The sequence below is a fragment of the Bacillus rossius genome, chromosome 2, assembly GCF_032445375.1.
Source record: "Bacillus rossius redtenbacheri isolate Brsri chromosome 2, Brsri_v3, whole genome shotgun sequence".
Classification (NCBI taxonomy): domain Eukaryota; kingdom Metazoa; phylum Arthropoda; class Insecta; order Phasmatodea; family Bacillidae; genus Bacillus; species Bacillus rossius.
The window spans coordinates 58,270,316-58,287,451 of record NC_086331.1 but is presented as its reverse complement, the minus strand read 5'-3'; the positions used below and the strand labels follow the sequence as shown (position 1 = coordinate 58,287,451).

General features: G+C 34.5%; 1 protein-coding gene across 5 annotated transcripts in view; it reads left to right on the top strand.

Moving 5' to 3' along the window:
• LOC134529309 (ATP-citrate synthase) overlaps positions 1-17,136 on the top strand; it is a 247,610-nt gene that overhangs the window by 155,337 nt on the left and 75,137 nt on the right. For all 5 annotated transcript variants that reach the window (XM_063363226.1, XM_063363224.1, XM_063363225.1 and 2 more), the window contains exons 14-17: positions 1,051-1,171; positions 3,330-3,568; positions 7,497-7,592; positions 16,013-16,222. In XM_063363226.1, the coding sequence (XP_063219296.1) occupies positions 1,051-1,171; positions 3,330-3,568; positions 7,497-7,592; positions 16,013-16,222 (666 nt within the window). The remainder of the gene's footprint in view (positions 1-1,050; positions 1,172-3,329; positions 3,569-7,496; positions 7,593-16,012; positions 16,223-17,136) is intronic.

Here is a 17,136-nt window from a genome sequence, read left to right as displayed (position 1 = left end):
CTTAGAGGACAAAATATGCTAGAAAGATGATTATAAATGAGATGCCAGTGTCATGCTTTCTGGAAGAGATGTGATAGGAGTTGCATTATTAGTTAAGTGTTGTTGATAGTGCAGCCAGATTACTGGTTGCCATTACCAGGAATTTTTCAAAGGGGCCACAGTAGTTGAGTGGTTAAATCACTCACTTCCTATCTAAGAGATCGGGGTTCAATTCTGGGTGTGGCCTAACTTGGGTTTTTCGTAAGGGGTAAACTTGTTGCCATTGCAATGAGTGCCGATTTTGGTGAGATGTTAATCTCTAATTCATTTATTAATTATTTTCCTTTTTTGTCACCATTTTACATTTCCCTCCTTACACACTTTTCTTTCTCCTATTTTAACCCTGTTTCCTTTCCCTTTTACTATTTCTTTCCCTTTCCTATCAGTTTTTTAATTTGTCCTTTGCTTGTACTTTTTTTCCCCCTTTCTCATCCTTTTGCTTTTCTCAGTCCATTTTTTCCCCTCATAATTTTTTTCTCATACATTTTCCTTCTATCTCATATTCTTTTCTTTTCTTTCATCCTAATTCATTCTCCCATCTCTCATTTCTTTGGGCCATCTTATTTTCTCCTCAACTTTGTTTGCTTTTATCTGTTCCTCTATCCTTATCCTCCTCCATACTTTAATTCTTATTCTTGTCCTTCCCATTTCCTTTTGCCCCGTATCCTTTCACCCTTTTTCCTTCCCTGCTATTTTCCCTCTCTTAGCCTGTTTTTTCCTTCTTATATTGTGGGTATTTGCTGTCATTGTACATTCTTCTAATGATCTTCATTTCTCATCACATATGTATTTGCATATGTAAAACATTTTTTTATTTATACTTCTCTCTATAAAGCAAGTTATTCTTATAACAGAGTTAATGATACCATTTATCAAGCATTCCAACTATCTGAAAACTGACCATGAATCAGTTTATTAATTTTAATAAAAATATAAGTCTTGTTGTAAGTAACAAAGTACCATGGTTTCTTTGATTTGGATACTGATATAATTTGTGTTCTTCTTTTGTAGGTGAAAATGATTGTTTTATTGGGTGAAGTAGGTGGAGTTGAAGAGTATGAAGTTTGTCAAGCTTTGCAGAATAAACATATCACGAAACCATTAGTTGGTTGGTGCATTGGAACATGTGCAGGTAATTATTAGTTTCATGTTCTCAATAAAGTTATTTTTTCCTTTTTTTGGTTATATTATTATTAACATGTAATGTAAACTATTTTCCATGAATTTCATAACACTGTGTAGTAACACTAGTAACTGAGATATGTTTTTTTTTCCTTCATAAAATTGGTTCCCTAGGGAGAGGTAAGAATTTTGTGTTAATGCACATACATGTGCAGAATGTACTAGCAATTGTTGACTTAAATAATCTGCATTACTCCTAAGAAAAAAGTCATAGAGGCATTGTTCACCCACAGCAAATGTTCAACATTTGCTTGTATATGGCCAAACTTGTGCACCCATAATTAAAGCATGTAGATTCCGCACACCACATCTACAGGGTCGACTGACTTACTCTCTTTTATCACATAATCGTCGTACGCACATAATCGTCGCACCTATATTTTAGGGCGTCAAAATTTGGCTAAAAAAAACCTCTTGCGTATATGTCGCATGATGTTTATGGTCCCGCTATTAGATTCCGAGCGCTTTGTGAAGGTATTTTTTCCGTATAAAACAATGTATTTTAAAGTATACATCTAATATTAATTGGGACATTACCACTTACTTATTTATTTAACGGAAATACGAAGTTGTCTAATGTGTAAATTTTTGTTTAAAGACGTTTTTAAACATATAACCTCTATCTTTTCGTTTGCGTTGCCACGGAGTACCAATTACAAAAATGTAGCCAGCGCTAGTTGGCATCATTCATGTTTGGTTACGTTTCTTCCCGTATAGAGCGCACACACGTAGTCAAATATCGATATCTCGCCGATTGCATGCAGCGCGCTCTCTCTGTCGAGTACTGAGTTAACTGCATTTGATGTCCTGCACTCTTATGTGGTAAGTGTGTACTGCGGTGATAGTTATGCGTTCGTTCAGGCTCGCATTCAGGTCACAGATTTTGTTTTTCTATTTAAAGTTGAAGAAAGGTTTTTGATGCATAACTTATTAATTTAAATTATTTGTCGTGCTCTTCTATACTCCACTACTTAAATAAATGTACTTTCCATAATGGGTTTTGTTTTTATGAATATCTTTACGTAACAAAAATTTTTTTTTTGCATAAACGTCGCACCCCTACTTTTCCAACATGATTTTAATATAAAATGTGCGACGATTATGCGATAAAACACGGTACCAGGAAGGAGGCTAGGCAAAAAGCCATGTACGAATTGAGACTGAGTGTAGAACCAGCTGTATGGAACCCAGGAAACATTAAAATAGTGAGTCTGTGACTCGAAACATGTAATTATTTGGGAAGAATGATTTTTTTTTTACCTATTGCCCCACTGGAGGTAGTGTGCATTGGCTAGTAATTATTTTCCACCTGAAGGGCATTTAACATAAAACAGTTTTATATCCGTACAACAGTGGTAATGGAATTATTGGATAGCTGTTGGATAGAAATCATTCATCGCACATTGACTGAGTAAGCATGGCCTACTACATTATAATTTAGGAAATGTAAATTCATAGCTACTCGATGTGCACATACCTCCCTACTTTCTCTTTCTCTTCGTGCTCTGCGCTACTACACTGCTACCACCTGTTGAGATTTCCTTGATAACTACTAACCACAGTACCACAGTACCACTCTAGTGAAAGCAGAGGATCTCCAATCTCTCATTGTAAAACACAGCAACTTATACAAACAAACTGGAAAGGTAGTTGATTGTGATCCTCTTATAAGCATAGTTGTTCAAATGCTGTCTAAAATTTTGCTGTTCCTATCTTCATCTTGTTTTGTATGGTATTGTTAAAAGCTAGCTGGATTAGCAATGGAAATAACATGTGAAATAATTAAAACATCAGACATTAAGAAAGAAAGTGTTTGTGTTTTTTACATGCATACATGTGTGAGTGGATTTATGTGCTTGTACACAGTTCGGTCACCCTTGGTTTTAGTTTTCAATGGGTTACGAAAATCACTCCAGGAAAATGCTGGGTTAATTTCTTTAAAAAAGCCATGGCTGATTCTTCCTGTACTCCTTTGATGAGTCCTGTATTTTTTTTAATAACAAGGTCAAAAACATTATATATTTCTTGATGTGCATGTGTTGGTAAGTCTTTTTTGTTAATGCTAGTAATGTTGAGTGTATATATTAAGTAATAAAAATCATTTTCAGCAATGTTCACATCGGAGGTTCAGTTTGGACATGCGGGCTCATGTGCCAACTCAGACAGAGAGACAGCTGTAGCTAAAAATAAGGCCTTGCAAGAAGCTGGAGCAAATGTACCTCAGTCATTTGATACCTTGGGAGATGTAATCCAAGAAGTGTACGAGTCCCTTGTGCAGATTGGAGACATTGTGCCAGAACCAGAAGTGCCTCCACCAACAGTTCCCATGGACTACTCGTGGGCCAGGGTAAATAAGTATATTTGTTTACATTGCTGATTCAAATTAAGTACTTATCATGTAAGGAACTGCATTATTTCTGTGTGCTGTGAAAGGCTTCATTAATAAATAGTTTTACAGTGGATATAGCCCTTTGTAAATGTTCTAAGGTGTTGTGTTGGAAGTAATATATGTTTATGATATGTAAAAATTACAATTTATTAGTCTCAACATTGCTTTTTTTTCCATCCTGTTATAACTCTTTTCAAATTGAAATTGAATCTTCAAAATGAAGTAGTTTAGTAAAGTGTTTTATTAATTTTTGTGCCTGAAACATTTTTTAAATTTGCTAATGCTTTCAATTTTTTGCATATTTGGGACCATCTTCTTCGCCTATGTATTACAGAATTTCATTTTATTGCAGTTTGCTAGTTCAAAAACACACCTATATATAGTAAGTTTGCATAAATTGTATGTCAACAGGGTTTACCATGTGAAAGAGAACTGTTGGTCTGTTGAATGTTTTGTTTATTAGATATATATAGATTTATATAGATGTGTTATTTTTATATAAAAAGTTTCAATAAGGAGCTTTTTTAGTGCAAAATATTAGTGGTCATTAAATCATTTAGGCAAGAGGCATGTAAATTAAACCTGATGGTGTTGTAATTATTATTATTTACGGGTTAGTATTATTATAGTCATTCCAAAAAACCTAAATTTCTAAGAGGTCCTTTTGCTGATAATAATTTTAGACCAATGAAATATGTGTTATAATTTGTTCTATGAATTTATGCACTTTTCTGTCAGCCACTGAAAAGTAACAGTTTATAAATTAAATCAAATTTACCACACCTTTTATTTCTAAAAACCAATATGTTAGTTGACTCGATAGAGTGAAGATAAAAATTGTTGCTTCGAGACTATGAAAGAATGAAGATAAGTATTGTTGGTTCCATAATAATTTAGCATTTTAAAGTCCTAGATTTGTATTTTGTTTTGATAATAAGTAGGGACTGGAATATTTTTAAATTGTGAAATATTTATGAATTCATCTAAACTTAATGAAATCCACAGAAAAGACAAATTCTGCAAAAAGCAATTTTTCCACAAATTTGAGTATCGTATTATGCACAAAAAAACTTGATCAGTTTTGTAAATCTTTTTTTACCCAACAAAAAATATAAACATGTAGCAATATTGACCAAGTTCATGGCATCTACACCTTCATTTCAGTGCTAGTATCCAATTGTATGGTGACAATTATTGAACATAACCTTATTTTGTAACACTTGAACAAGTTTGGAACTTTTAGCACCTTTTACGACATTAAAATTTAGTGGACATGAAAATAAATATGTCGAAAAACATGAAATCTTGTTAAAGCACATGGAATCGTTGGCAGCAATCAACAGAGAAAATTCAATTAGCAGCCTTCTAACATTTTTCTTATGCTGGTTTTCAACCAAAAAAAAAAAAGAAAAGAAAGAAAATCGTGAGAAATGCATGCAACTTGAGAAACTGAATAATAAACATTCACAGATTAACTAGATTAAATTTGTTTGATGGTAGGCCTACTTTTAATAATATTAATTTTTGGGTATTGTTCTAGTAAACTATAAGCTGAAATTATTATGATAGAGAAAAAAATACTTAGCAAAGCCATTCCACCTCAATTCTGGCAGTTAGCAAGAAAATGTGTCAGGTCACCATCATGGATTTGCTTTAAAAAATTACAGCATTTACAACCAGTGGAATCAAGAAGTGTGCTAAAAGGATTTCGCCCCAAAAAATGTTTTATCCATGTTATAGCCTTTTGAAGTTGGTTCAAAATCAAAAAAGTTGGAAGAAAGCGCGTTTTTCAAATGAGCAGCATTTCGAAACTATTTAACGGATTCCATTGACTTTTTTTATTCTGTAGCTATTATATTGAACTATAGAGTGGTATAGTTCCAATGAGCCCCACGACAATATCTTTAGGGGAACTCAACAATTTGATAACAATTAAATTTTTTATTTTTTATTTTCAAAAACATTTTTTACATGGAATAATCAATATTTATAAAAAGTAATTCTGGCAACATGTAGACCTATTACAGTAGTTTTACAGAAGAAAAATTGTTTTTAATTCTCTGATGCACAGAATTATTAACATTTAACTTGAAATTTTGCAAAATTTGACAGAAGTGCAATTTTTGATTGACCATTACTCATAACCCCCATTTCTTAAAAATCTGAAAATTTGTCAGTTTGTAGTCCAAACCTTTTTTAATAGCATGAACTTTGTTGGGTAGTGTGTTTTTGCCTGTAACCATTTCTGGAATTTTTTGAAAATGTAAATTTATTACATTTTCTAAGGACTGCATGCTCAATTAACAAATATGTTTTCTTGGTCTGTGATTATTTTTGTTCAGAACGGGGCAAGAAAAAAAAAACTTTTATAGATCTCATGGAAAACATCTGGTCACATACTCACAGCAAAAACTCCTAAAGCCTAACAACACTCTACCACAAAATTTTTGGTAGATAAATAGACAATGAATGACGTCAGGATACAGGCGCGCGCGCGCACACACGCACACACGCGCACACACACGCGCACACACACACACGCACGCACAGACACAGACACACACAGATACATAACAGACAGTGACAGACATATACACACTCACACAGACACACACACAAAGTGAGACAGACACACACAAACACACAAACAAACAAACAAACCACCCCCCCCCCCCCCCCCCAGTGTAATGACAGTTCAGGTATATCGCTTGGCCCAATAAAAATCTACACTATGGGGGAGGGGGGGGGGGGGGAATTTCGCCTCTTACCAATTACACATACACTGGACAGAAAAAGAGATGAACATTCTTAGTAGTTAGAGTGGTCCTACAATTTAGTTTAAACAAGACAATAAATATGTACAATCCATAAATGTTAATATAAATAACGATAAATTTTCACATAGTAAAAAAAATTAGTTTTAGATTTTTTTAGACCTAGGTACTAATATTTAACTATAGATTAAAACTGCCTCTCACTCTACATTATTTTTAAACCCACCCTCTTGAAGTTTCTTCACACATACTGCAAATGCCTTACATATTCGCTTTGCACAGTGTATTAAATTTTTTTTGCAGATCCTATTTTGATTACTATTAAAATAATCACTTATATTTTCCTTTCAAAATTTGAATATTTCAACAAAATTTTACATATAGTAATTGTTACTGCTTAACCTAACTCACCTTTCACTTTAGTATTATTTATCTAATTTCCCACATTTAATTTATACACATTTACTTTTTTCTTTCACTATGTATTTGTTATATGTGAAAAAATAATTTTAGTGGGATTTTAATACTTACTATTCATATTCGATTCGAACAAAAAAAAATTGATGTTCTCACGGGCCTAATATTTATATCCATTAATATTGAATACTATGTACAAGTATTTGTTTTAAATATGACTTTAAAAATACCATAAATAATCTTGAAAGAAAAAAATTGTATTCACTCTTAATATTCAGATGTTATTTTTATTTAAAAAAATAATTCTTGCACTTGTCTACAAAATAGTAAAAAATTTCCCAAAAATTTAAAATAATTTCAAGTGGCAACTTATTCCTAGCATTGATAGCTTAAAACGACTCCACAAGAGCTTGTCATTCTATTAAGGTACTGAAATTAATTATTGAAAGTTAAATGACTTTGTTCCTCTCATCTGCACCTAGTGTTATGTTAATCTTTTGTAGCACTGGTATACATTTAGTTTATTTTATGAAAAGTAATTTGCTACAAAACATCCATAAGCCACTTCTGTGTCTACATTCTTAGAAGGTGTCTGTGTCTACATTCTTAGAAGGTGTTTACAGCTAAGTGAAATTGTAAATGTTCTTTACGTTTATATTGAAAATATTTATGTATGTAATTTTTTATTTTTTTAGGAATTGGGCTTGATCAGGAAACCTGCTTCATTCATGACAAGTATTTGTGATGAGAGAGGCCAAGAACTGAACTATGCTGGGATGCCCATAAGTGACGTATGTATACAGAAAGATTGATTACTTCACATCAGCATTTATTTTAAGTAGTACCTAATTTGATACTACTAATTTTCTTTTTTACTTTGAATGTTGTAATTGGTTAGGTTACATTATAGGGGGTGCCTAATTCATAACCAACCATTCAAACAATTCTACAGTATTTTTAAAGTAGTTAACCTAACCAACTGTCCTAACTATTTAAAAATATTTTAAACGTAGTCAACCTTACCAATTTATCATGCTTACAAATTCACAGTATTTGTAAAATATAAAAGCTAACATTACCATGTGTTAGAGTAGATAACTACTTCAAGTATTGTAACAAGTGACAATTGTGCCCGGCTAAGACTAAGGACTATTCCTTGAACAAACATAAAACATTTGACACAACTCTCTACGACTGTTGCAGGTAGAGGTGTGTATGACTTCTGATTGGTTTGACACTGTTCCCATTACTGAATAAAAAGGTCCGAAATGAATTTCCACTTTTATTCTCCTCAACGACCAAGTTATTATATGTTCTTTACACAATAAATCTGGCAGAAAACACTCACTTTCGCCGATCATTACTCCCTCTTCTGTGCCTTTATAAATAAATATCTCTAGCTACTCCGTCGTCTAGGTAAACGGATACAATGAAAATAAATCCCGTTGGGCCAGCGGCCACCTTGGCCTATGCAGCACGTCTGTGGCTAACAAATTCTAGTCTAAAGTCCGAAACATGAGGAAAAAAAAGTTAAAATTTAACTGTGGCTTGGCCCTGGCATCCAGACATTAAGTTAGAAAAATTTAGGTAGCTGGGGACTTCTCCGAAATACTGCCTTACCATTGGCTACAACATTTATTCTTACAACTATTATTAAGTAACTCCCCTCTTTGTGGACTTCACCTTATTCTGTAACAAGTCTTTGTCTTTCTGTTACACCTTCCATCTCTTTTTGATTGAACATAGAATTCTGGTATTTCCCAGTCAGTAATTCCCACGGTCTGGTCTAATGTCTGTCTCTCTCTTACACAGGATGAGATAAATTATCGTTTATCGGTGCCACAAGTCTTTCTTTCTCTCTTTCTGCCCATAGCACTGTCTTACCTTCTAGACACATCACTACCTCACCCTTAACCACTTAAGTAATAAAATTTATATTTTAAAAGATACTATTTAATGAAAAGAAAATATTAAAATTAACGTACATAAATAACAACCCAGCCAACCAATTGAAAGCCAATAAAATTAAAGTCAAGAGGCTTTTTCAAAATAAAATACTTAAACATTAAAATAATTACAATAATATTGAAAATAATAAAACAAAAGTATGAAAAACTAGGTCACTATGACCTTGTAGCACATAATTAGCTAAACCACTGCAGCACTGAGAAAACACAATTTTTATCCTTTTAACTAGGGGTGAGCCGATGCCGATTGCCGATAATTAAGATCGGCCGATTTTGGTCATTTTGGTCATTTGCATGATCGGCTTCATGCATGCCGATCCTTTTTGCCGATTACCGCTTTCTGAAGACAAAAAAATCTCTACGTAATACAAAACCGCCGACATATTTTTTGCTTCAGAACTGTTGCTTGACGTTTTAAAGTAACACTTACGTTACTTACGTGTTTTAATCTTTTCTGCAGAAAAAAAAATTAAGTAAAGTTATTCTTAAAAAATAAACATATTCATGAAAAGTACGTTTGTTAAAAAATAGTAAACAAAAGCACACCAAATCATTTAATAAGTCATGCATAGGGGCCTGTTCTTTTCGCGATCGCGATTAAAATACGATAAACGCGAAATCGCCATAACACAGCGTTTTTACACGAAATTTAGTATTAAAACGCAAAATCGCAGTGTTTTTAAGCGAAATTTAAAAACTGGGTAAAATACTGTCTCGTCACTGATAAACAAACACCGCAACATGGCCGCCACTGAACATTAGTCATAAATGCACTAAAGCAAACAAAAGCTTACACACGCTCACGTTATAATGTTAAACTCAAAAATATACTGTAAAAATACATAAAACTACGGCGTTTATTTTCCTTTCCGGCATAATGTTTGGATAGATAAGACAAACAGGCGAAGTTTTAAGGCCTACGTACACCGCTCGGGGCACTGACGTCACCTTGGAACAGCGACACCCGATAAATACAAAAGCACGCAGATGATTGGGCGAACGGTGGCGGTGTTTGGAGCAGCCTTACGTGAGTGGCCATACCACGTCAGCCGGGGGCGCTGGCATATAGTTGGAACAGCGTCTTAATATCAAGCAGAAAGCATTTTAAATCGTGCCAAAAAGCGGAAAAATGTAAACAAACATTCATTTTCGAATGGTGTGACGATGATGATTAGTTGGTTAACAGTGTGTTATAGATTTTGTTAAAGGGATTAATAGATTTCCAGATTAGTTTATGGGAACAACTAATAATCAGTGTCTAAATCAAAAGTTTGTCATATAAATATATGTAACCTATTTTTTAGGGTATTCAGTAATGAGTAGTTTCAAGTAAAATTATTTAACTTAAGTAATTTGGAGCACATTCATTTTCGAATTGTGTGACGATGATTTTTTAGTTGGTCAACAGTGTGTTATAGACTTTGTTAAAGGGGTTAATAGATTTCCAGATTAGTTTATGGGAACAACTAAAAATCAGTGTCTAAATCAAAAGTTTGTCATATAAATATATGTAACCTATTTGTTTAGGGTATTCAGTAATGAGTAGTTTCAAGTAAAATTATTTAACTTAAGTAATTCGGAGCATATTTTACAACCAACTTAAAAAAGCACTAATCGGTCAAAAAAATCAGCATGATCGGTACCACATTTCTGGCATCGGCATGATCGGCAAATGTGGTGATCGGCTCACCCCTACTTTTAACACATACTTTTAATAGCTGGGGAGGGGTTGGTCTTGCAACATTAGATTATTACAAAGCCCTTTTAAAAATTAGTGAAAAATATGTCGGAGTAAAAAAAAATTATTTTTCAGAAAAGAGGTTTTCCTTCAAAATTACAAAAAAATAATTTTAAGAGGGTTATTTTTACCTAGTAAAATCATATTATAGGTGCAGATTAAATCCGTTGGTACTGTTTTCTTCCGAGAAAAGAGGTTTTATCGTGTAAATATTAATTTTGGTGGGCATATGTTTTAAGATACAAATGACTCATTCCAGTGGTATATATAACCTTATATTACTCTAGAAAAAGTGTCAACATTATTCGTGCCTGAAAAGTCAGGGAAACTTGTAGATTCTGTTCTGAATAAACATGGAAATCAGGAATTTTGGAATTACAAGCTTGTAGCAACTCTGTTTATAGTACATGTTCAATTGAATTTTTTGAATTGTTTGTAAGAATTAAGGCATAACCATTTTTGTTCGTTTGCAGCTAGAACCTAAGATAAACATACGCTATAAAGGGATAGTACAGTTTCGCACTGAATAAACGGACGCTCACATTATCTGTGGTTATGATGTCAAAAGACATGTTTACATTTAGGTGTTACCTAAGTAGTTTGTCATGTAAAACAGTTCAGTTCTGTATTATTATAGGTCTGCTGGCCTAGATGATGTTAAAACAATAATTCCTTTTAACAAGATATGCTAAATGATAAATCATGGCATTTACCAAGCATAAAAATGTTTCATGCAGGGTAAAGTAAATAATTAAATAAACAAATCCGATAATGTAAAGTAGCATTAGTTGCAATTGTTTAAACATAAACGTGAAGTATTGCTCTAAAAACAAAAATAAATATATATATTTTTTAGACTGCACCAATATTTATAGATCAAACTTCAGTGGTTAGTTACTTGGTAGTTACACTCACGTGTGTAGTTTCTATATTTCAGTCTATGTACCAATGCAAACATTGCTAGTTTTATGTACGTTCTTTAAATTTAATGCTCTGTTATGGACACATATGATTCCTTATAATTTTTAATGTATTTGTTTTACATTATTTTTACAATTACATTACAAAATTTTCTATAATTAAATACAGACTAGCAAAAATTACGCAGGCTGGCCTTCTAAGTGTAAACAACAGTCAGATTGTACTAATAATATATAAAAGTCCAGAAGGTATAACAGATTACTAATACAGAATGATTGCACAATTGCACTTGAAGTTTTAAAAACGCCTAACTTTATTCATAGACCCACCTTTCCTTACATTACAGAACTGGTATGAGTAACGTTATAGACAAAAAAACTCAATTTTTGCCATGTATTTACAAAGAGCATACTTTTTGTTTAATATTCACTGCAATTTTTACGACTGAGCATCACTTGTCTGTGAGTGATACATCTGGCTGTTCCCAAGGCCACCCTTTATCAAACAACTATTGCTTAGCCACATGTACTATGAGGTCGTGAATTCTCAGCCAATAGTGAGTTGCTTTCGATTTTTATGAACGAAAAGAAAGTAAATTTTTTAACACGAAATATGGTAAAAACTAAAGTAAGGACGAAAATAAAATTTTGTGTGGTTGCATTATGCAAGATAAATATGTATTTAAATGATATCGGCTAGAACAGAATTTATTTTATAATGGTTCCTGTTTGAAAACTTGCGGATGGGGGTTTTGTTGGGGTACTTCTATTGCCACCACCTATGCATTCTGTCCCTGCTCCAGCTCACCAATTCACCCCTCATTTGTCTCTAATGAAATTGGTGTTTACAAGCATTAAGCTATAATTCATTCATTGAAACATACTTTTATGTGACCTTGTTTTACAGTACTTCACTTCACCTCATCGCCCACATACACTAACAGATGTAGTCTTCCAGTCTCTTACATCTATTTACTACATTTCCCCATTTCTGCATAGATATCATAGACTAATCATAACTTAGACAGCTGTTTACACATTTTGGTTTAAGTTCACTGTGTTATGGTTCTCAATTATTATAGGGGTGGAATGTTTGATACTTTAAAACTCACTTTGATTACTTTGGGGTATTAAAAGTATGGTGAATCAAAATTTTCTGTACTATCAATTGCTGCTGCAATTGTTTAAGTTGAGTATTATTGAATTAAATAAATTTCTAGTTTTTAGTGAAACTTGTCTAAAAATGTGTGTGTGTGTGTGTATATATATACAAATATATATATATATATATATATATATATACACACAAACATACAGTAAACTCCCGGTATACCGCGCCCCGATAGATCGCGGAATCAGGTATATCGCGGGTCAAACCATGTCCCCCAATCAGAAATGAATAATAATAATAATAATAACACAATAGAACCTTGTTAATTTGTGATGGTCGGGACCGAGATAATCACGGATTACCGAATTTCACGGACTAGCGATTAAAAGCCCGGAAGGTCTTGTCAAGCTTCTCAGACACCGGCGTGCAGCTGGGTTAAGGCCAAGATCATGTGACGTAACATCTACCGAGGCTTACTGCGCCTTGGCAGCAGATGGATAAAAAATAGTAAACTCACCATTATTCGTGTTAATTGGGACCCGCCGATGCCCAGATGATTAAAATCCTGTAAAAAAAAAAGTAATAAACCCGGATAATCCGTTCACGTTAAGGACCGTCTTCGAATTAGTTTCGGCTTAAAGGTTTCGGCTTAAAAAAATAGGGCACTGCCTAGCCATTAGTTCACGGTCATTTACAACAGCCGAAGAGAGAAAGATAAGATCGTGCTGAACTTGCACACATAAATTTTGGGTAGCGCCCCCCCCCCCCCCCCCACCCCCCCCTCATCAAACTTCGTCCAGCCGAATGCCAGCCAGACACGTCACTCGCCAGGCGCCTGCCGTGCGTTGGCGGGTGGAAACAAACAAAGGTAGACAGGAAGCAGAAGTCAGCACATCCCCCTCAGGCTTGCAGTGTTTGCCGGCCGCCGGCCGCCGGCCCGCGTGACGTTAAGAATTTTTACGTCTCTTTTTTTTTTCTACACTTTTAAATCGTCCCGGGTTATCCGATTCCCGAATTAGCGCGTCACGGATTAACGAGTTTCTACTGTAATAATAATGGAATAAATGGTTGACAGCCGATTAGGATAATTTTGCGTTGTAACTCACAAACTAAGCATCGGGCAAAAAAAAAGCCTAGGCGTAGAAAATGTCCGCAGTGAAATTCTAAACAAGATATCTCCGTACATTATTCCTCTATCTTGTAGTGTTTTCAAATTATGGTCCAATCCAGCCCAGTGTTATTTTCTGAATCACTAGTTCTTAACATTTTTTTTTAACCCACAAATAAAGCATCGGACAGGGGACCCGATAAAGCCCACCGTCCAGTGACATTATCCAGCGTGACTCGGCTGGGGATTGATTTTGGATAGGTTTGGTTGACGGCAAGCGCTAGGAGGGGAGAGGCGAGCCGAGAATATGCGACCAAGACACCCGGGTAGAGCGGTAGACGGGAGGAGTGGAATATAAGCGCCAGTGATGAGAGGGGCGATTAAGCAGAAAGGGGGGAAGTCTGGTGACTGGTTCACTCATTTCCGTCTGCACACTTCTCGTGGTCACGTGTGTTGACAAGCGGAGACAAATAAATGTTTTGTTACAACTTGAACCTACAGACGTAATATTATTCGTTGTATTATACACGTTCATCTTTTTACTTTGGTATAATGTTTTAAAATTAAATAGTAAAGTAAATCAGCTAGCGTATTTTTAATCTTTGCCGAGGAATTCCCAGTGGTCCAATACTTACGTGAACCATACTGTACCACTTTTGCCGTGAGGTAGTAAACAAGCCCCAGAAATGTTTATGTGTAGCGGCTTCCCGACCTTTAACCAGAGGCTGGGGAATATAACACTTGCTGATCCGAGCCACACACACTCAGCAACTCGACACAGCGTTTGATGGAATAAGTAAAGACAACGTTTAACAGACTTTTTAATACGGCGCCACTGATTGCGCTAAAATTATTTTTGCGCAATTTTTGTATCCCACATGTGACCATTTATAATTTACTGTAAGCATGTATAACAAAGTTTAACCACTTTACACGATAGACGATTCTTTATTTTATATTGTACGAATGCTAGAATCGTTTTTCACGTATCTGCTGCATACTTCTGCAAATGACACGCTATCTGTAAGTACGTAAATCTTGAATTTTTATTTTGTCAATCAAACTCGGTACTTTGCGATTCATATTCGGTTTGAAGTATTACTATGGCCTTTCTATTTAGAAGACTTTGACCACAGAATCGTGTGTAACCGCACACACTGCACTTACTTTGTTACGGACACTCAGACGAAGCAGATACTGTGGCTGACACCACGAGACTGGCAGCAGCTTGTGTGCCGCACGTGTGTATGGCGGCGTGTGGCGCGCTCGTAGGCCGTGCGACAAACTGTGCGCGGCATGCGGAAAAATAAAAAATAAAATTCAACATTTAATATTTATCTTTAAAATTTGTTATTTTTATTTTTTCACCCGCGTTTAGTGAAAACTGCGGATGCAAAGTCTGCACAAAGGCGGGCCGTCTATACTGTGCGTGCTTGCCGACCTATTAGAACACAGGCGGTGTTTTATGCCTTTTGACCTTGGTCACATCGAAACATCGCGGTTATGCAACAACGCGGGTAAAAGTTATGTCCCCCGACAACCGCGTTAAATAGGGAGTGTTCTGTGTGTATATATATATATATATATATATATACATATACATATACACACACACACACACACACATCAGAAGAACATCTAATGTGATCTTTAAGTTTGACACTAATATAAAGGACTTTTTTAAATATTTTAAATTTTTTTGTAATATAAATGTATTTTATAATTTATTTTGCAGTAAAAACACTGCATAATTGTCTATTGCATTAAATTTTAAATTCTTAGCAGTAGTATGAAATTTGCAACATTTAGTAATTTTAATTTGATTAAAGCCTACAGTAGTTTTAGTCTATTATTTGTTTGTATTAAAATTAACCTGTTTGAAATGTTTTACAGGATTGGGAGTTTCAAAAGTTTGCAAGCTGAAATAATCTTTTGGGCACGAAGAGTAAGGTTATGGTTGTTTATTGTATGGACATGTATTTTGTATGAATGAATGACATATTACTGAACATGAGAAAGAATTTTCTTGTTATAGGATTTTAAATGTATTATATTTGTACAAGTTTTCATATGTCTATCAAATGGATTCAAAAATTCAAATGCATGAAACATGTCAATGTTTAAAACTTGCAGAAAGGAAAAGAATGCTTGAAAACAAGCAAATCGTGTGACAAAACAGGGACATAAACTTTTGTTTGTTTTATAGGTAAGCTTATTAATTCATAGATTTTGTTATATTTAATGTTTTGTTTTCCAGTAAAAAGAGAAAGTGAAGTTTTGTTTAAAGTAAATTCATAATAGAATGTTGCAATACGTAGTTTTAGTTAGTACAAAATATGTTTATAAATTGGGTGATTTTTGTTCCAGGTTCTGAACAAAAATGTAGGGATTGGTGGTGTCATTTCTTTACTGTGGTTCCAACGCTGCCTTCCTGCATATGTGTGCAAGTTCTTTGAGATGTGTTTGATGGTGACAGCGGACCATGGCCCAGCTGTGTCGGGTGCCCACAATACAATTGTTTGTGCTCGTGCTGGCAAAGATTTGGTGTCTTCCTTGGTGTCTGGTCTACTGACTATTGTGAGTGAACCCATTGCTCATTTCAAAAACCGAAATTGTATGTTACTCAACTAATTATTTTGCAGGTCAGAATTCCATATTGCACAGTTTCAAGGCAGGATTGTAGTACACTGCCTGTATGCCTAGAATTGACTTCTGGCCAATTTTTTACCCACAATGAAAACCTCATATTTACGTTGCTGCAATTTATGTTTTCTTGCAATTTAAATATTTTTATTGAGGTTCTCATTATTTTACATTCAAACCAATGTTAAACCCTTAAAATTACGCTGCCTGAGAAACATATATTCCACTTTTAATGTGTCCTAGTTTTAGAGATAGACACCATTTTGTGAACACGTTTCATACAGTATGTCATAGATTTGTAATACGGTAAGCAAATTTAATCATTTTGATATCTCAACTTTATGATTTTTTTCTACTACAGCGCTTAGCGGTTATATCAATGTATAGCACAAAAGTGATGATTGGTTTTAACACTATTTGTAGCAAGCCCGCGAAGTTTAATTCATTAAGAATGGGACTAGAAAGGAGTAAACTAAAAACTACGTTTTAAAAGTATAAACAAACGGACAAAGAAACGGACTAGAATTGCCCATGAGAAGAAATACTAGTCCGGGTTAAGCTGGATTACAAGTACGGAACAACTTCCCTTCCTTCCTAGAATTGCTTTCTGCTCTTCTTGGAACTCGGCACACTCACACTCTAGAACCTTCCTGACCCTCGTGATCTCAGCAGTCAGTCTCAGTTTAGTTGTGCTACTGTGAGGATGGCTTCCAAACGAAAGCATGTCTTTTCACTCCTAAACAAAAAGGGGCAATTATAAACAGCATTGAAAATGGGGAAAGTGTTAAACTGTCAATGGAATACAGAATCTGTGAGTAAACTGTGCAGGATTTGGTGAAAAGGAAGAG